This window comes from Globicephala melas, chromosome 1, assembly GCF_963455315.2.
Source record: "Globicephala melas chromosome 1, mGloMel1.2, whole genome shotgun sequence".
In the NCBI taxonomy this organism is placed as follows: Eukaryota; Metazoa; Chordata; class Mammalia; order Artiodactyla; family Delphinidae; genus Globicephala; species Globicephala melas.
This window is the reverse complement of record NC_083314.1, coordinates 46,455,677-46,468,889: the sequence shown is the minus strand read 5'-3', so window position 1 is coordinate 46,468,889 and position 13,213 is coordinate 46,455,677. Positions and strand designations below refer to the sequence as shown.

Here is a 13,213-nt window from a genome sequence, read left to right as displayed (position 1 = left end):
GGTCCTTAATTATTCTCCAAATGCTGTCGAGGATCACCTAGCCATTCGAAGACTGCTGCTTCCATCTGCAAATGGGCACGTTGCTGACTGTAGCGGGCCACAGGTCCATTTGGTCCAGTGTGGAGGTTATTGAAACCCTGAACTTTCAATAACAGCGAAGGTCGTTTTACTGTGCTTGTTCTTCAGGGTGTGATGCAGGGAACTGTGCCCTACCTGGGCACCTTCCTGACTGACCTGACCATGCTTGACACTGCCCTTCAGGACTACATTGAGGTGAGTTCCAGGCTGATGGTGCAGGTGGATCGGCAGCCTTCTCGTTGGTTACCCAAGAGAGAAATACACCTTTGTTTGTACCTATCGAGGGCTTTTTATGAACGTGGCATTGTGCTAGATGCTCTGAGGAATACGAAGATGAGTGACACCAGCAGTGGCTCACAATCCAGTGGAAGGGATATATCAGAGCAGGCAGTGATGGACAGAAATAGTAAGAATTCAAACAGAAATGCAAAGAGAGAAGAGGACAGGCCACGATCAATCCAGTGGAAGGGACATATCAAAGCAGGCAGTGATGGACAGAAATAGTAAGAATTCAAACAGAAATGCAAAGAGAGAAGAGGACAGGCCACCATCCATTCCCTGTGAGGGGAGGTCATGGCAGATCCTTAGGAAGGAGTGGGTTTGAGCAAAGACCGAGGTGCTGGGTGGGACTTTGGCAGCTGGAGCTGGGGGGATAGTGTACCCTCACATTCTACCTGCTGGGGTAGGGAGTCAGTCAAGCTCGTGCATTTTTAAGTATCGCTTTATGGTTTCAGATTATTACCTTCTCTCTCTCTCTCAGAATGGGGAAAGAAGTGAAACAAGCTACTTGTTAGTAACAGTAATACAGTAGAATATTACATGGAGAAGAGACTGGATATTTGAAATGAAATTTAAGGATTTCCTGTATATTTAAGTTTATCTCACCTTCCTGGTTATCACATGCAGTCAGTCAGTCTGCTTTTACTCTATCATAATTAGAAGGAGTAGCAGTTATCTTGCAAATTCCCACCTCCAAGGTCGTCGTAAACGTTGTGGACATGCTCCCTCAGAGAGAGATGCTCCGCGTCTCTTCACATCCTCTGCCTCAGCTTATCTCAGGAAACACTCATCAGTGTTGGGGAATTTGGGGGGAGTGACCAATGATTTAGAAGTTAAATTCAGCCTACTGAGAATAGGAGCTGGGACGATGGAGAATTGAAACTTAACTTCGGTGTTCGGTGATGATGTTGTGTAGAAGTTTGATAAACTTCTTTTGATAAAACATTGACAGTGTGGTTTCCAGTATGAGTCAATGACCATCTGTTTTTGTTGCTTTTGGTAAAGAAAAAAAAGTGTAACAGAACATTCACTCAAGCTTTTGTCTTTACTGTCTCTGCAAATGTATTTGGATTCTGTGTTGTAAATCCTTTATCATGACTGTTTTAGTTGGTTTCAGACATCTTAAGAGAAGGCCGTCTGCCAATCCTGTCCTATTATAATTAAAAGAATGTTTTTCTTTTAAGTGAATGATGTTTCTTTTCCTCCATTGTAGCCATAATTACAGTGTCATGAATAATTGTGACTTTATTATCCCTTTGAGCTATTTTAACAAAAACCTAGAACAAATAAGGCTGAGTTTCAAAGTAGCTTGGTTTGTCATTCATTTAAAAAAATTTCTTTCAGGGTGGGCTGATAAACTTTGAGAAGAGGAGAAGGGTAAGTAGGGGTCTTGGCTGTGGTTTTCCATTTTACTTCATCTGGGCACGAAAAAAATTAGAGGAGTGGAGACTTAAATTTTTTGCAGAGGCAGAAAAAAATTAGCATTTATTGAAAATTTATCAGGTGTCATTGTCCTTGGCATGTTGTTATGTGGTATTGCCCAAGAGCCCTGTGGGGTAGGTTTTATCATCCTCAATTCAAGGGTGAGGAAACCAGGACGCAGAGAAATGAAGTAACTTGACTAGAGTCACCGGGTAGCACAGCCAGGGTTCAAATGCTGTCCTGTCTCTCCTGAGCCTGCAGTTCTTCCTTTACCCCCTCATCATCTCCTTCTTTACAATCAGCTTCAGCAATAACAGGTCCATTCTATTAAGGAGAAAGGGTTTCATAAGAGTATATGTTATGGAAGGGTTAATAAAGATGGTTAACTCCTGTAGGCCTACTGAAGAGAGGAAAGGAAACGGTCTTCATTGTTAACATGTGGATAATTATTCTTTTCCTTTCCTGTCAGCATAGGAAGGGGTGTGCAACATCAATTTGAAATTTTTCTGTGGAGAGTAGAAGAGTTCCACACTGCATGAAAAAAGATAAAACAGAGCTTTGAAAATTCGCTATGGGTTTAGTGTTTTTTAAAATCGTATATTTAAACAATTCCAAGGAATATGAGTGAGCAAAATAATAACTTCACCCCTTAGTAACTCTCATTGTTCTTTACTTATTCTTTCATTCTTTCATCCCACAAACGTTGACTGCAGACCTAACAGGGGTCGGGCAGTGTGATAGGTTTAGGGATTGCAGCAGAAAAAGCCCAGAGCTCCCTGCCCTCATAAAGTTCACAGTCAAGGAGGGAAGTAGACAAACAGGCAGTTACAATGCAGCCTGATAAGGGCTTGTGAGCAGAAGTAGTGGGTATTATAGGAGCACATGGGAGGGGCATCTAGCCCCAACTTGTGGGGTCAGAGAAACTTCCAGGAGGAAATGACATTGCAGTTAAAACCAAAGTTTTAGGAGCTGACCAGGCTGAACTCATCAGTAACAAGATATACTGCCCTAGACGAATGTAAGCCTTCTGTCCCTGGTAGCGTTTGATGATAAATGTTCCTTGGATACTGAGACCAAGGGTGGAGGTCACTGGATGGGAAGTTGACACCTATGGAATCTGCCAGTTGTTGGGCTGCTTCTGTCCTGTAACATTAAAACAAATTCAGTTATTGCCTCCACAGTTACCCGTCTCTGTCCTTTCCTTTCAGAATAACCCTGGATGGTAATCTCTTTCTTTTTAAGACTAGCGTGTTAAACTTTGGGAAAGTTTGAGTGTAAAACCTAAAGCTAAAGCTTATTTCCATTGCTGACTTTAAAAACATCTTTATTGAAACATCTAAAGAAGTATAAATAATTTTGGACATAATTATACACTTGCTTCTCTTGTGAGCTTTAAAAGACTGAGTTAAATGATTTACTGGAGTAGTAAACCCCCAAGGATTCAGGAAATCTAAACATTCAAGTTTATGAGGCCCTAGACTGTTTAGATATTCAGCCCTACCGAAACTTATTTATTGAGGGGTAAGGGTTGAAGAAGATGGGGGTGGGAAACTTGTGTGCTTCCTGACTTAGAGTAATTATTTTCCTTATCTTTTAGGAAGTAGAATTTTTAAATACATTTTAGAAGGACTCAGGCTTAAAAAGTAACTTTTCTGTCTCAAGAATGGAGATGGAAAAGAGAAAAATTCTACTACTAGGTACTACTTTATGTAGTACCTAGTTTGGGTCACTTTGGTAGCTTGTTTTATTCACATAAATTGCTTTTTTCAAGGAGAAAGAAGGATTGACCACTAAAGCATGTAAGGACACCAGTGAGTCAGAGTTACAAGCAGCACTTTAGAATCCTCCTAGATGCATTTGTCCATCATTTATCCTACTGTGGTGTGTTTTCATGTTGAAAAGATGTATATTTGGTTGGCCTTTTAATTCACTCTTTCTCTTTGGTGCTCTGTCTGCTCTAGGAATTTGAAGTGATTGCCCAAATCAAGCTCTTACAGTCTGCCTGCAACAGCTATTGTATGACCCCAGACCCAAAGTTCATCCAGTGGTTCCAGAGGCAGCAGCTCCTAACAGAGGAGGAGAGGTAGGAGGACACATTGCCCATCAGGGCAGAGCTGTGGTGTTGGCCAGAGGGATACTGCATCTGGTTCCTCATTTGGCCGTTTATTCAACAACTATTTAGTGAGCAGCTCCACGGTTCCAGATCCTCGGTTTTCAAAGGTTAATGGTATAGCAGGAAGAATTGAACTGATGGCATCAGAAAATGTGCTTTCAGATTCTTGCTCTACCATTTATTTATCTTGGTCACCTTGAACAAGTCACTTCTTCTTCCTGATCTTCAGGATGCTTACTCTAAAATGTTTCTTTGAGAAGATTAAATGTAATCATATTTGAGACAGCATCGTTACCATGTTTGTCACTATTAGTAATTGGTACTAGCTTTGATGGAGCTTTCAAGTGGGGAGGAGAGACAGACTCATGAAGAATTGAAATACAGTGGATAGTCACAGTGCTGCAGGACCCATAGGCAGGAACAGTTCACTTGGCCAAGGAAGGGGGGGAAAAAGGGAAGATAACATGAAGGCATTAACATTTGGGCTGGGCTGTGAAAGAAAGAAAAGATTTCACCAGGAGAACTGGAGAAGAACATTCCAGACAGAGAGGAGAACGTGAGCAAAGACCTGGTGGCCTGACCAGCTTGGCATTTGGAAGAACAATTGGACTCTGGTTGGTTCACAAGGGATGGGTGTCAAAATAGAGGTTGACGAGCTTGGAAAGGTACATTAACTCCAGTGCCTTGAATGTTGGCCCAGCAGGGAGGGGTGTGTAGCCTTTACCCTGTAGTTCAGAGGATTAGAGTTCACAGGCCATACCCAGCCTACCTCCTGTTTTTACATTTTTAAATGGTTGAAAAAGAAACAAAAGAAGAGGAATGTTGTGACGTGAGGCAGTTATTTGAAATTAAAATTTTAATATCCATTAATAAAGTTGTACTGGAACACAACCCATTCATTTCCCTCTTATTTATGGCTGCTTTCGTGCTTTAAAGACAGAATTGAGTAGTTGCAACAGCGACTCGCCCTGTACAGAAAATATTTGCTGACTTTTGCTGTAGACTAGGGGATTTCCTTGAAAGTTTATCAACAGGGAGGGTGAAGTTGACAGCAAAATAAGTATTTTGCCAATGAGGAAATTGAGGTTTAGAGAAGTGTTACTACTGGTCAGTGATAGAGTTTGGAATCAAACTCAGGTCTGCCTGACTCTAAGCCTAAGCTCTGAAGGTGGTTATATAATGTTGGACAGGTCATGTAAACCCTGGAAGCCTGTTTCCTCATTTGAAAGCCAGATGATTTCTGAGGTCCTTTTAAATCTCAGAATGGGTTGGTCCTGTTACATTAAAACCTTTGACTCAAGAAAAAAAAAAACAACCTTTAATTCAGAGTACTCATCAGTTAATGAGACTTTTTCTTTGCTATGTAGAAAACAAAACAGTTGCTGCCTCTCTTTACATTTTCTGGTCTGATGATCAGTGTGTATGAACTTCCTCTGTGGATATCCTTCTCACATATGGAACATACACACCATGGCTGGTGGTTTGGATCAGAGAGTTCAGACTCAGAATATCAGCTGTGGAATTGACTTTTTAATGATTAAAGGAATCTTGTTAAACACATCCCATTTTTTTCTTGCTGTTTATAAAACCCCTACGGCTTAAGTTAATATTTGAATAATTCCCATCTCAATGAATACTTCTGCTTGATCAACTACCTGGATACATCTTTAGGTTTAAAAAAAGTACACATAATAAGCAACTTCCCAAGCTAATATTCACCACTTAGCCTTCCTCGCCTACCGAGAATCAAGTACATCTTCTAGCTAGAGCTACAAGCTTTCATAAAAGACATTTCAAGGCAGATATAAATTCTTCTTGTGCCTGTGGAAGTTATATCTGCCTGGCATATAGACGTCTGAATCTGGAGCATTTTTAATTTAGGAGGTTTTGTCAATTAGAAATCATATTTATATATTTTTATCAATAATATAACTGCCTATGTCTATTTACTGAAGATTAGATCATTTACAAATGTCTCTTCTTTCACTTCCCTTAGATAAACAGTAAGTTGAGCACGTGCATGGGCGCGCGAGCACACACACACACACACACACACACACACACACACACACACACACAGCAATGGGAGGGAGGTGGGAGAGAAGAAATGATTCTTCCCCTGGCCCAGCAGAGGGTTGAGAACAATCAGGAAAACAGAAGGGAGTCAGCTTTTGATGCTGCCAGAGCAGGCAAATTCATGTGTCTGACGCCTGCGAAACTAAACAGCCTCACTGTGCACCAGCAGGGCTTTGAGGAGGGATGTGCCAATCTGTACAGTCTGGTCATTAAGTCAGTACCCTCTGACATTCGCCATAGAACAACATGGTACATATCTTTACTTTGAATACTCAGAGCCCGCCTCTAAAAGGAAGCCAGTAAATCGTGTGGATTTAAATCTGTTCGCCTCCCTAGCTCCGCCCTCATGAGCTCCCCTCTCTCCCCCAGCTACGCCCTCTCCTGTGAGATCGAAGCGGCTGCCGATGCCAGTGCCACCTCTCCCAAGCCTCGGAAGAGCATGGTGAAGAGGCTCAGCCTGTGAGTGCCACCCTGGGGTCCCGGGGCCCCAAGGGGGTCCCGTCTGAGTCGGGAGGGGAAGGGTATTCAACAAAGTTCCCCTGAGCCAGTTCACTCACTAAATAGTTTATCTTTCTGTCATGAATTCAATAGGTTTTCTAAATCCACTCATTCTTCCCCAGTGTTCCCTCTGGTCTGAACCACCATCATCTCCTGCCTGGAGCACTCCAGCAACATCAGTACTGGCTTCCGGCCCCACCCTTGCTCCAGCAATCTGTTCTCCACCCAGTAGTCTGGTCATGTGTTAAAATGTATACCAGATTGCATCGCTTCCTTGCTTTACAACTTCTGATGGTCTTATTTTAAGGTAGCCCTGAACTCCTTACCCTGTTTCACTAGGTGCAGCGTGATTTTCCCCTACTCTTCTTACCACCTTCCTCTTGTCCGACACGCCCCCTTGTTCACCAGGATCCAGGCTTACCTGTCTCCCAGCCATCCTTCAACCACACCAGGCTCGCTCTGCGCTAGATGCACCAGGTGTTTGCACTAGATGTCCCTGTGGCCTGGCGTGTGCTCTCTCTGGGGCTCGCTCCTTTCAGATGTCGGCAAAACCATTACCTCCTGAGAGAGCATCCTGTCTAATGTTGCCGTCTGCCCAGTCAGTCCCAATCATACCGGCGGTCACCTTCGTTGGAATGTAAGCCACCTGAGAGCAGGAACCTTGTGCACCATACCCATGGCTGTTTGCCCAGCTCAGTGCCAGGTGTAGCTAACTTCGTAACACCTTGTCTCCCTTTGAGTACAATCCAGTCTTTACAGTGGCCCTCAAGACCCTTCAAGACCTGCAGTACCAACCGAACCCCATCTGCCCGTCCCATCCCCGTCTGTCCTCTCACCTTTCCCTCTCACTCTACTCCGTGCACTCCGGCCCCCCAGGCCACCCTGAGCACACAAGTCACACTCATTTTTATTTGCTGTTTCTTCTGCTTAGAGCACTGTTCCCCAGATAGCCAAATGGCTCACTCCCTCACTTCCCCCAGATCTTTGTCACCTTCTCGTAGCCTTCCCTGACCACCTTATTTAATACTACAGCCTGTCCACGTTGCCTACCCGTGGCACACTGTCTCACCCTCAGCTGCTTTGGATTTCTCCATTGCGTTTCCCTCTGGCTGACGTGCTCTATGTTGTATGTGTCTGTTTATTATCTAGAATGCAAACTCTATGAAGACGGGCATTTATGTCTGTTTTTTATTCATTGCTAACCCCGGAACCTAGACTGGTGCCCGACACATAGATGATTAATAGATATTTATTGAATGAATACATTGAGCCGTGTGCCAACACTGTTCTGAGAAAACAATACATGTATTTCTCGTCCAATCCGCAAAATAACCTAGTAGGTCCTGCTATTGTACCAACTTTATAAACCAGGAAAGTAAGGCACAGACAAGGTAAGTAGTATGCTAGTTATTGTAGGATCTGGGCTCAAATCCAAGATTTAGCTCTAGAGCCAAGGTTATATCTCTTTTACCGTCTTCCTAGTGGAGAAATACTTTCTGAAGGAAGAGGGGAAGGAAAGATGGAATGGGAAGTAAGAAGTGGAGGAGGGGAGAAGATGAGGGAGGGAAGGAAGAAAAGTAGGAGGAGAGAAAGGCTCAGGAGGAAGGAAGGAAAGGAAGACTGATGTCAGTCTAATTAGACCCTGTGCCTGGAAGTGGCCACTGCATGCTCATTTTTATATAACTGCTTCCCTTGACTCCGAGTATCTGTATTTACTGTGCTGGGTGCTCTAGCAGCTCGGGGTCCTCTTCCAGCACCCACTCTACCTGCGTGCAGCCTTTGTGAGGATATTCATGTGACATCCAGGAGAGGCAGTACTGTCAGCGTGCAGAGTCCTGCACAAAGTGTGGTGGACACTCCATACATCTCTCTCGTTAGTGAAATCTTGCCGATATGCTTGAGTATCTGCAGTTGAGTTTGAACATTTATTTGAACATTTATTTGAACATTTTTGTTTGAACATTTGTTTGAACATTTATTATGAATAGCACAGGTCACATGTCCCCCATCTTATTCCTTGTACATATAAAGGTGTTTGTTCATTTTCAAAAAGTTTTATGATCTTAGCATTTTTTACACGTGTTGAAAATGTATTTTTTCCTCTCCCCACATTTAATCACCCATCATCCAAAGAGATTGGAGAGAATTTTGGAGCCTTAGGGGAAGAGGTGCCTCATTTGAAGGTCAGAGATGCTTAATGTTGTGCTAGAATTAATCTTTGCAAAGCAGAATGACCTCATGGAATTGTACCAATGGAAGAACCTTTAGTCTTTGAACAATTTAGTTCTAAGTTAGAGACTCTCAGTTAATGGGCTAAGGACCACTAATTCACAGCCTTCAAAGGTCCACCTTGTAATTCATGGAGAAGTAAGACAGTAGCATTATTTTCTCTTCTGTGAATCGTGGTCAGTTTAGCTTTTTTCCCAAAGCCCCAGTAGTGCTTGGAGGTCCAAGAAAGGAAGTGACGTGGAAAATGGGGCAAGAGATGGTGGGGTGGAAATGAGACAGAACAAAGATATGCTTTAGGTCTTGGAATTTGAGCTTGTAATTCCCAAAGTTATTTAATAAAAAAAAATCAAACCCATCTTCATTGTTTCTGTTATTTTATATAGCCAGTGCTTGTTTGGGTTTGGGCCTGTCTGCTAGTTTCTTTACGTGCCATTCCTTCTTGCATCTTACAACTTCCTTCCTTGCTGTCTGTTAATGGTAAACAGTCATCGTCTGAGAAAGTCTTTATTTTGCCCTCACTCTTGGAATTATATTAGATGGGTATGGAGTTCAAGGATTACTGTTACTTTCACTCAGCACTTTGAAGATATTATTCCATGTCTTCTGACTTCTGTTGTTGCTTTTGAGATGTCTGTTGAATTCTGTTCCTTTGCATTATGCCCCCTGCCCTGTTGCTTTTAAGAACTTCTTTTGTCTTTGATGTACCACTGTGCAGGTTAAGTGGGGATTTAGTCTTATTTATCCTATTCAAGATGTGGTTCCTGGATCTGAGGATTCATGTGATTCATTAGTTCTGGAATCTCCTCAGCCACTGTCTCTTCAGATGTGGTCCCTTTTCCATTCTCTCATTTGTCCTCTTTTGGAATTCTCCCTGCATACATGCAGGCGTTTCTTATTCCATTCTCTGTGTCTTTTACCCTCTCTTATTATTCATGTCTTTATATTTTGATGCTGGTCTCTGAGGATTTTCTTCAGACATATCATCTAGTTCACAGTTTTTCTCTTCCACATTTATTTAATCCTTCCACTGAGTTTTTAAATTTAAGTCACTACCTTTTTCACTCTAGAAGTGAAATTGTTTTTGCAAATTATCTTCCTGTCCTTTCGTCAGAGCATCTCGCTCTTAACTCCCATTTTCAGTTTCTTCTTGTACGTCTTTAATGTTTTTCAACATACTTGTTTTATAGCTTGGCTCATGGTAGATACTCAAATATTTGTTGAATGAATGAATGAATAAATTATTACTTTTTTTCTGACAGTTCTTGTAATCTAAAGTTCTCAGGAGCCTAGATTTGCTGTTTTGTTATGCCGGTTGACTCTCTCTTTGGGTGGGTTATTTCCTTGTGTGTATTTTGTAACTTTGTATTGTGAGCTCATCTTTATCAGGGAATTCTCTGCAGCCTATGTTGAAGGTGTACTCCTCCAGGAAGTTTGTTGTTGTTGCTGTTGTTTTTTAAATGCTAGTTTCTTCAGAAGGATCACTGGCCTGAGAGTTCCTAGTTCCTAGATCAGCTAAGTAATAGCAGATCTGAGTGAGGTGCTGGCTAAAATCACACATGATCAGGGGAGACATTTTTCTCCTGCCCAAGCTCAGGCCAACAGGTAAGTTTCACTGCTGTCTTCCTATGTCAGTAAGAAGATTTTTCTTTTAGCCCATCTTTTTACTAAGGGTACAGCCCTCTGAGGATCCTGGCTCTTTGTAAAGGATGTCAGTACTCACTGCCCACCTTACATAGACAGAAGCCCTCATCTTTGGATCCTTTGTACGTGTTGAAACCCATGTGCCTAGTTTGCCAGGGTTGGTACCTCCACTCCCCATCCAGAGCAGAATTAGTTTGCATGTTCTGGTTTTCAGTGCACTTTTCATCTCTGGCCTGCAGGGACTTTTCTTACTGTCTTGCAAGCCCAACTTTAAAAAGAATTTTTAATGTTTCTCATCTAGTTGTTTTATAGTGAAGGAGTTTAGGTTATTTTAGTTCACTAGATTGTTAGAAAAGAAGTCTTCCTTCTTGGTTTCTTGTCCAGTGCAGTGCCAGCCTCCTTCTTCTGCCTCCTGGATTTTATTTTATGGTGGGAAGTGATAGGGGTGTGGCCACGACAATTTGATCCTGCCAAAGTGGTACAGAACTCTCAAAAAATGGAGAACCATTGACCCAGAAAGACCTCAGATTAATATGGCCTTTCATTCAGCTAAGCAATCTGTGTGTTCTTTGAGATTGGGAATAATCTATTGGGACAAGATGTTTACTGTGATCTGTTAGAAACTTTGTAGCAAATGTTTCCCTAAAATAATAATGACAGGGTACACAAGACTGAGAAAACATCAAGGATTCAATTAACACAAAAATATTTGCTTAATCATGGATTCCAGATTTGTAAGAGCCTGAATGCCTGGCATTATGTTTTCTGCAGACTGTTTCTGGGGTCGGACATTATCACCAGTAGCACTCCCACCAAAGAACAGCCCAAGTCCACTGCCAGCGGGAGCTCTGGTGAGAGCATGGACTCTGTCAGTGTGTCATCCTGTGAGTCAAATCACTCAGAGGCGGAGGAGGGCTCCATCACTCCCATGGACACACCTGATGAGGCTCAAAAAAAGGTATATACTTAACCCTTTTCCGTAATTCCTAATGCGGGCACCTGACCTAGTGTTTGCCACACGAGGGGTGTCTGTTTTCCAGTTGATCACTCTACAGCATTTTGCAAGTCATGTTTTTAAGAGGTGTTAAAAGCAGAGTTCAACCTGAGGACTCATTCCTTATAGAAACATGTCTAGAAGCGACATTCATTGAGCCTTTGAAATATTGTTCCATTCCCACATCCAGAGGCAACTGAAGGACTGTGACTTGTAACATGAGCTACACTTTATTCAGGAGATGGAGAATTTTCTTGGAGCAAAAAGTCAAGAACCAAAGATGTGTCAGTCTCTCGGTGTCATACCTTGTCTCAGCCAAGGTTTCACCACAATAATGGCGCAGGGCAAACCACTCCAAAACTTAGTGACCTCAAACAGCAACCATTTATCCTCTGTCCTGCATCTGCAGGTTGGATTGTGCTTGGCCCTAGGCCATGGGTTTGGTCCAGGTCTGCTCTACCTGCCTCTCGTTATTTTTGGAGTTAGGAGCCACCCAGGGCATGCTCTTATCGCGCTACATTGGATAAGCAAGAGGGCAGTCCCAGTCCTGCAAGCGCGTAACAAGGCTTCAGTTGGGTTCTGTCTCCCAAAATTTGTTGTCCAAAGCAAATCATGTGGCCAAATCCCACATAAATGAATGAGGTGGGGAACTACATGCCACTTCTCATGGGAGGAACTGTGGAGTCTCAGGGCAAAGGGCACGGATGCAGGGGAGGTTGAGGAATTGGTAATAAGGGTATAATCTACTGTGTCCGCCAAAAGGGAAAGTGATGAGAGGTGATAAAGGAATTCCCGGAGAGAGTTTTTATTCTCCATAGCTGCATAAATAAGTGAAAAGGAAACAAAAGATCCACCTTCATCTTCTATACACACCTGTTTCAGTCTGTTGGTCAAGGAGCTTGGGTCAGAAATGTTAACTTTGATGTGACTATAGGACTTGCACCATTTGGGGGAGGATCTTGGCTGTGGCCAGACCTGCTGTGTAAGTGACTTGTGGCCCCTTAGCTTATGCTTAGGCCAGTGAGGTAGGGTGTTGGTAACAATTCCTTCCTTTCATTTGTATCTGCCATTCTGCAAGGGGATGCGTGTGCTGTTTCACATTGCGTTCTAAGCACCAGCAGCAACCTGGGAACCCTCAGGTGGCCTTGTCACAAAATAGCCAATCCGGGAAGGGCTCATTAGACCTGAGATGACTCAGATGCTGCCCTAGCGGGATTTCTCACCTTTTTGCTTTGAAATCTGGAGACACATCTTTAATGCTCCAAATATTGAAGGAAAGCTCTGCGAACACCCAGGGACTGGCTGTTCTCTCAGGCATATCTCCTTAATCAGGGATGGAATCATTCTCCGTGACTTGACACTCAGCATTGACTTTGTCAAAATCTGGAGTGAGGCCCCATCATTCACCTTTTGACAGGTTCTGAAGCTTTTTAGGCCCCATTTCTGATGAGGGACATTGTACAACAGTGACAACTAAGCTATTGCCCACATCTTTGTGGGATTTCTCCCTGTCCAGGAAGGAGGTAGAATCACATTTGCATCTGTTGATGCAGTGGACGTGCACACAGGTCGGGGTCATCCCTTTTAAAGCTATGCAGAAGCCCTGCATGTGTCCTGTGCACACCCCTTGCTGCATCCTTTTTGTCTCCCCCCTTATGACACCGGCTCTTCAGTTTCTTGCGCAAGTCATGAATTTTAATTCTTTGGATGAACGGTTTTCAGAGTCACGAATTTCTGTGGGTTTAAAAATGAGTAATTGAATTGGACGCAAGTAGTTGCTGGGCTGCAGAAGCCCCGAATGTTAACTGGAAAGGCCTCAGTTCTGCTCAGTGCTTGGCTGGCCCCAGAGACCTTCACAGCTCCTCCCTACCCTGAGGTCCTGC

At 43.1% G+C, this 13,213-nt stretch overlaps 1 protein-coding gene across 4 annotated transcripts in view; it reads left to right on the top strand.

The window, feature by feature from the left end:
• Window positions 1-13,213, top strand: part of RGL1 (ral guanine nucleotide dissociation stimulator like 1) — a 278,994-nt gene that overhangs the window by 254,800 nt on the left and 10,981 nt on the right. For all 4 annotated transcript variants that reach the window (XM_060295494.1, XM_030849185.2, XM_060295492.2 and 1 more), the window contains 5 exons: window positions 187-273; window positions 1,702-1,734; window positions 3,741-3,862; window positions 6,338-6,427; window positions 11,108-11,294. In XM_060295494.1, coding sequence (XP_060151477.1) covers window positions 187-273; window positions 1,702-1,734; window positions 3,741-3,862; window positions 6,338-6,427; window positions 11,108-11,294 — 519 coding nt within the window. The remainder of the gene's footprint in view (window positions 1-186; window positions 274-1,701; window positions 1,735-3,740; window positions 3,863-6,337; window positions 6,428-11,107; window positions 11,295-13,213) is intronic.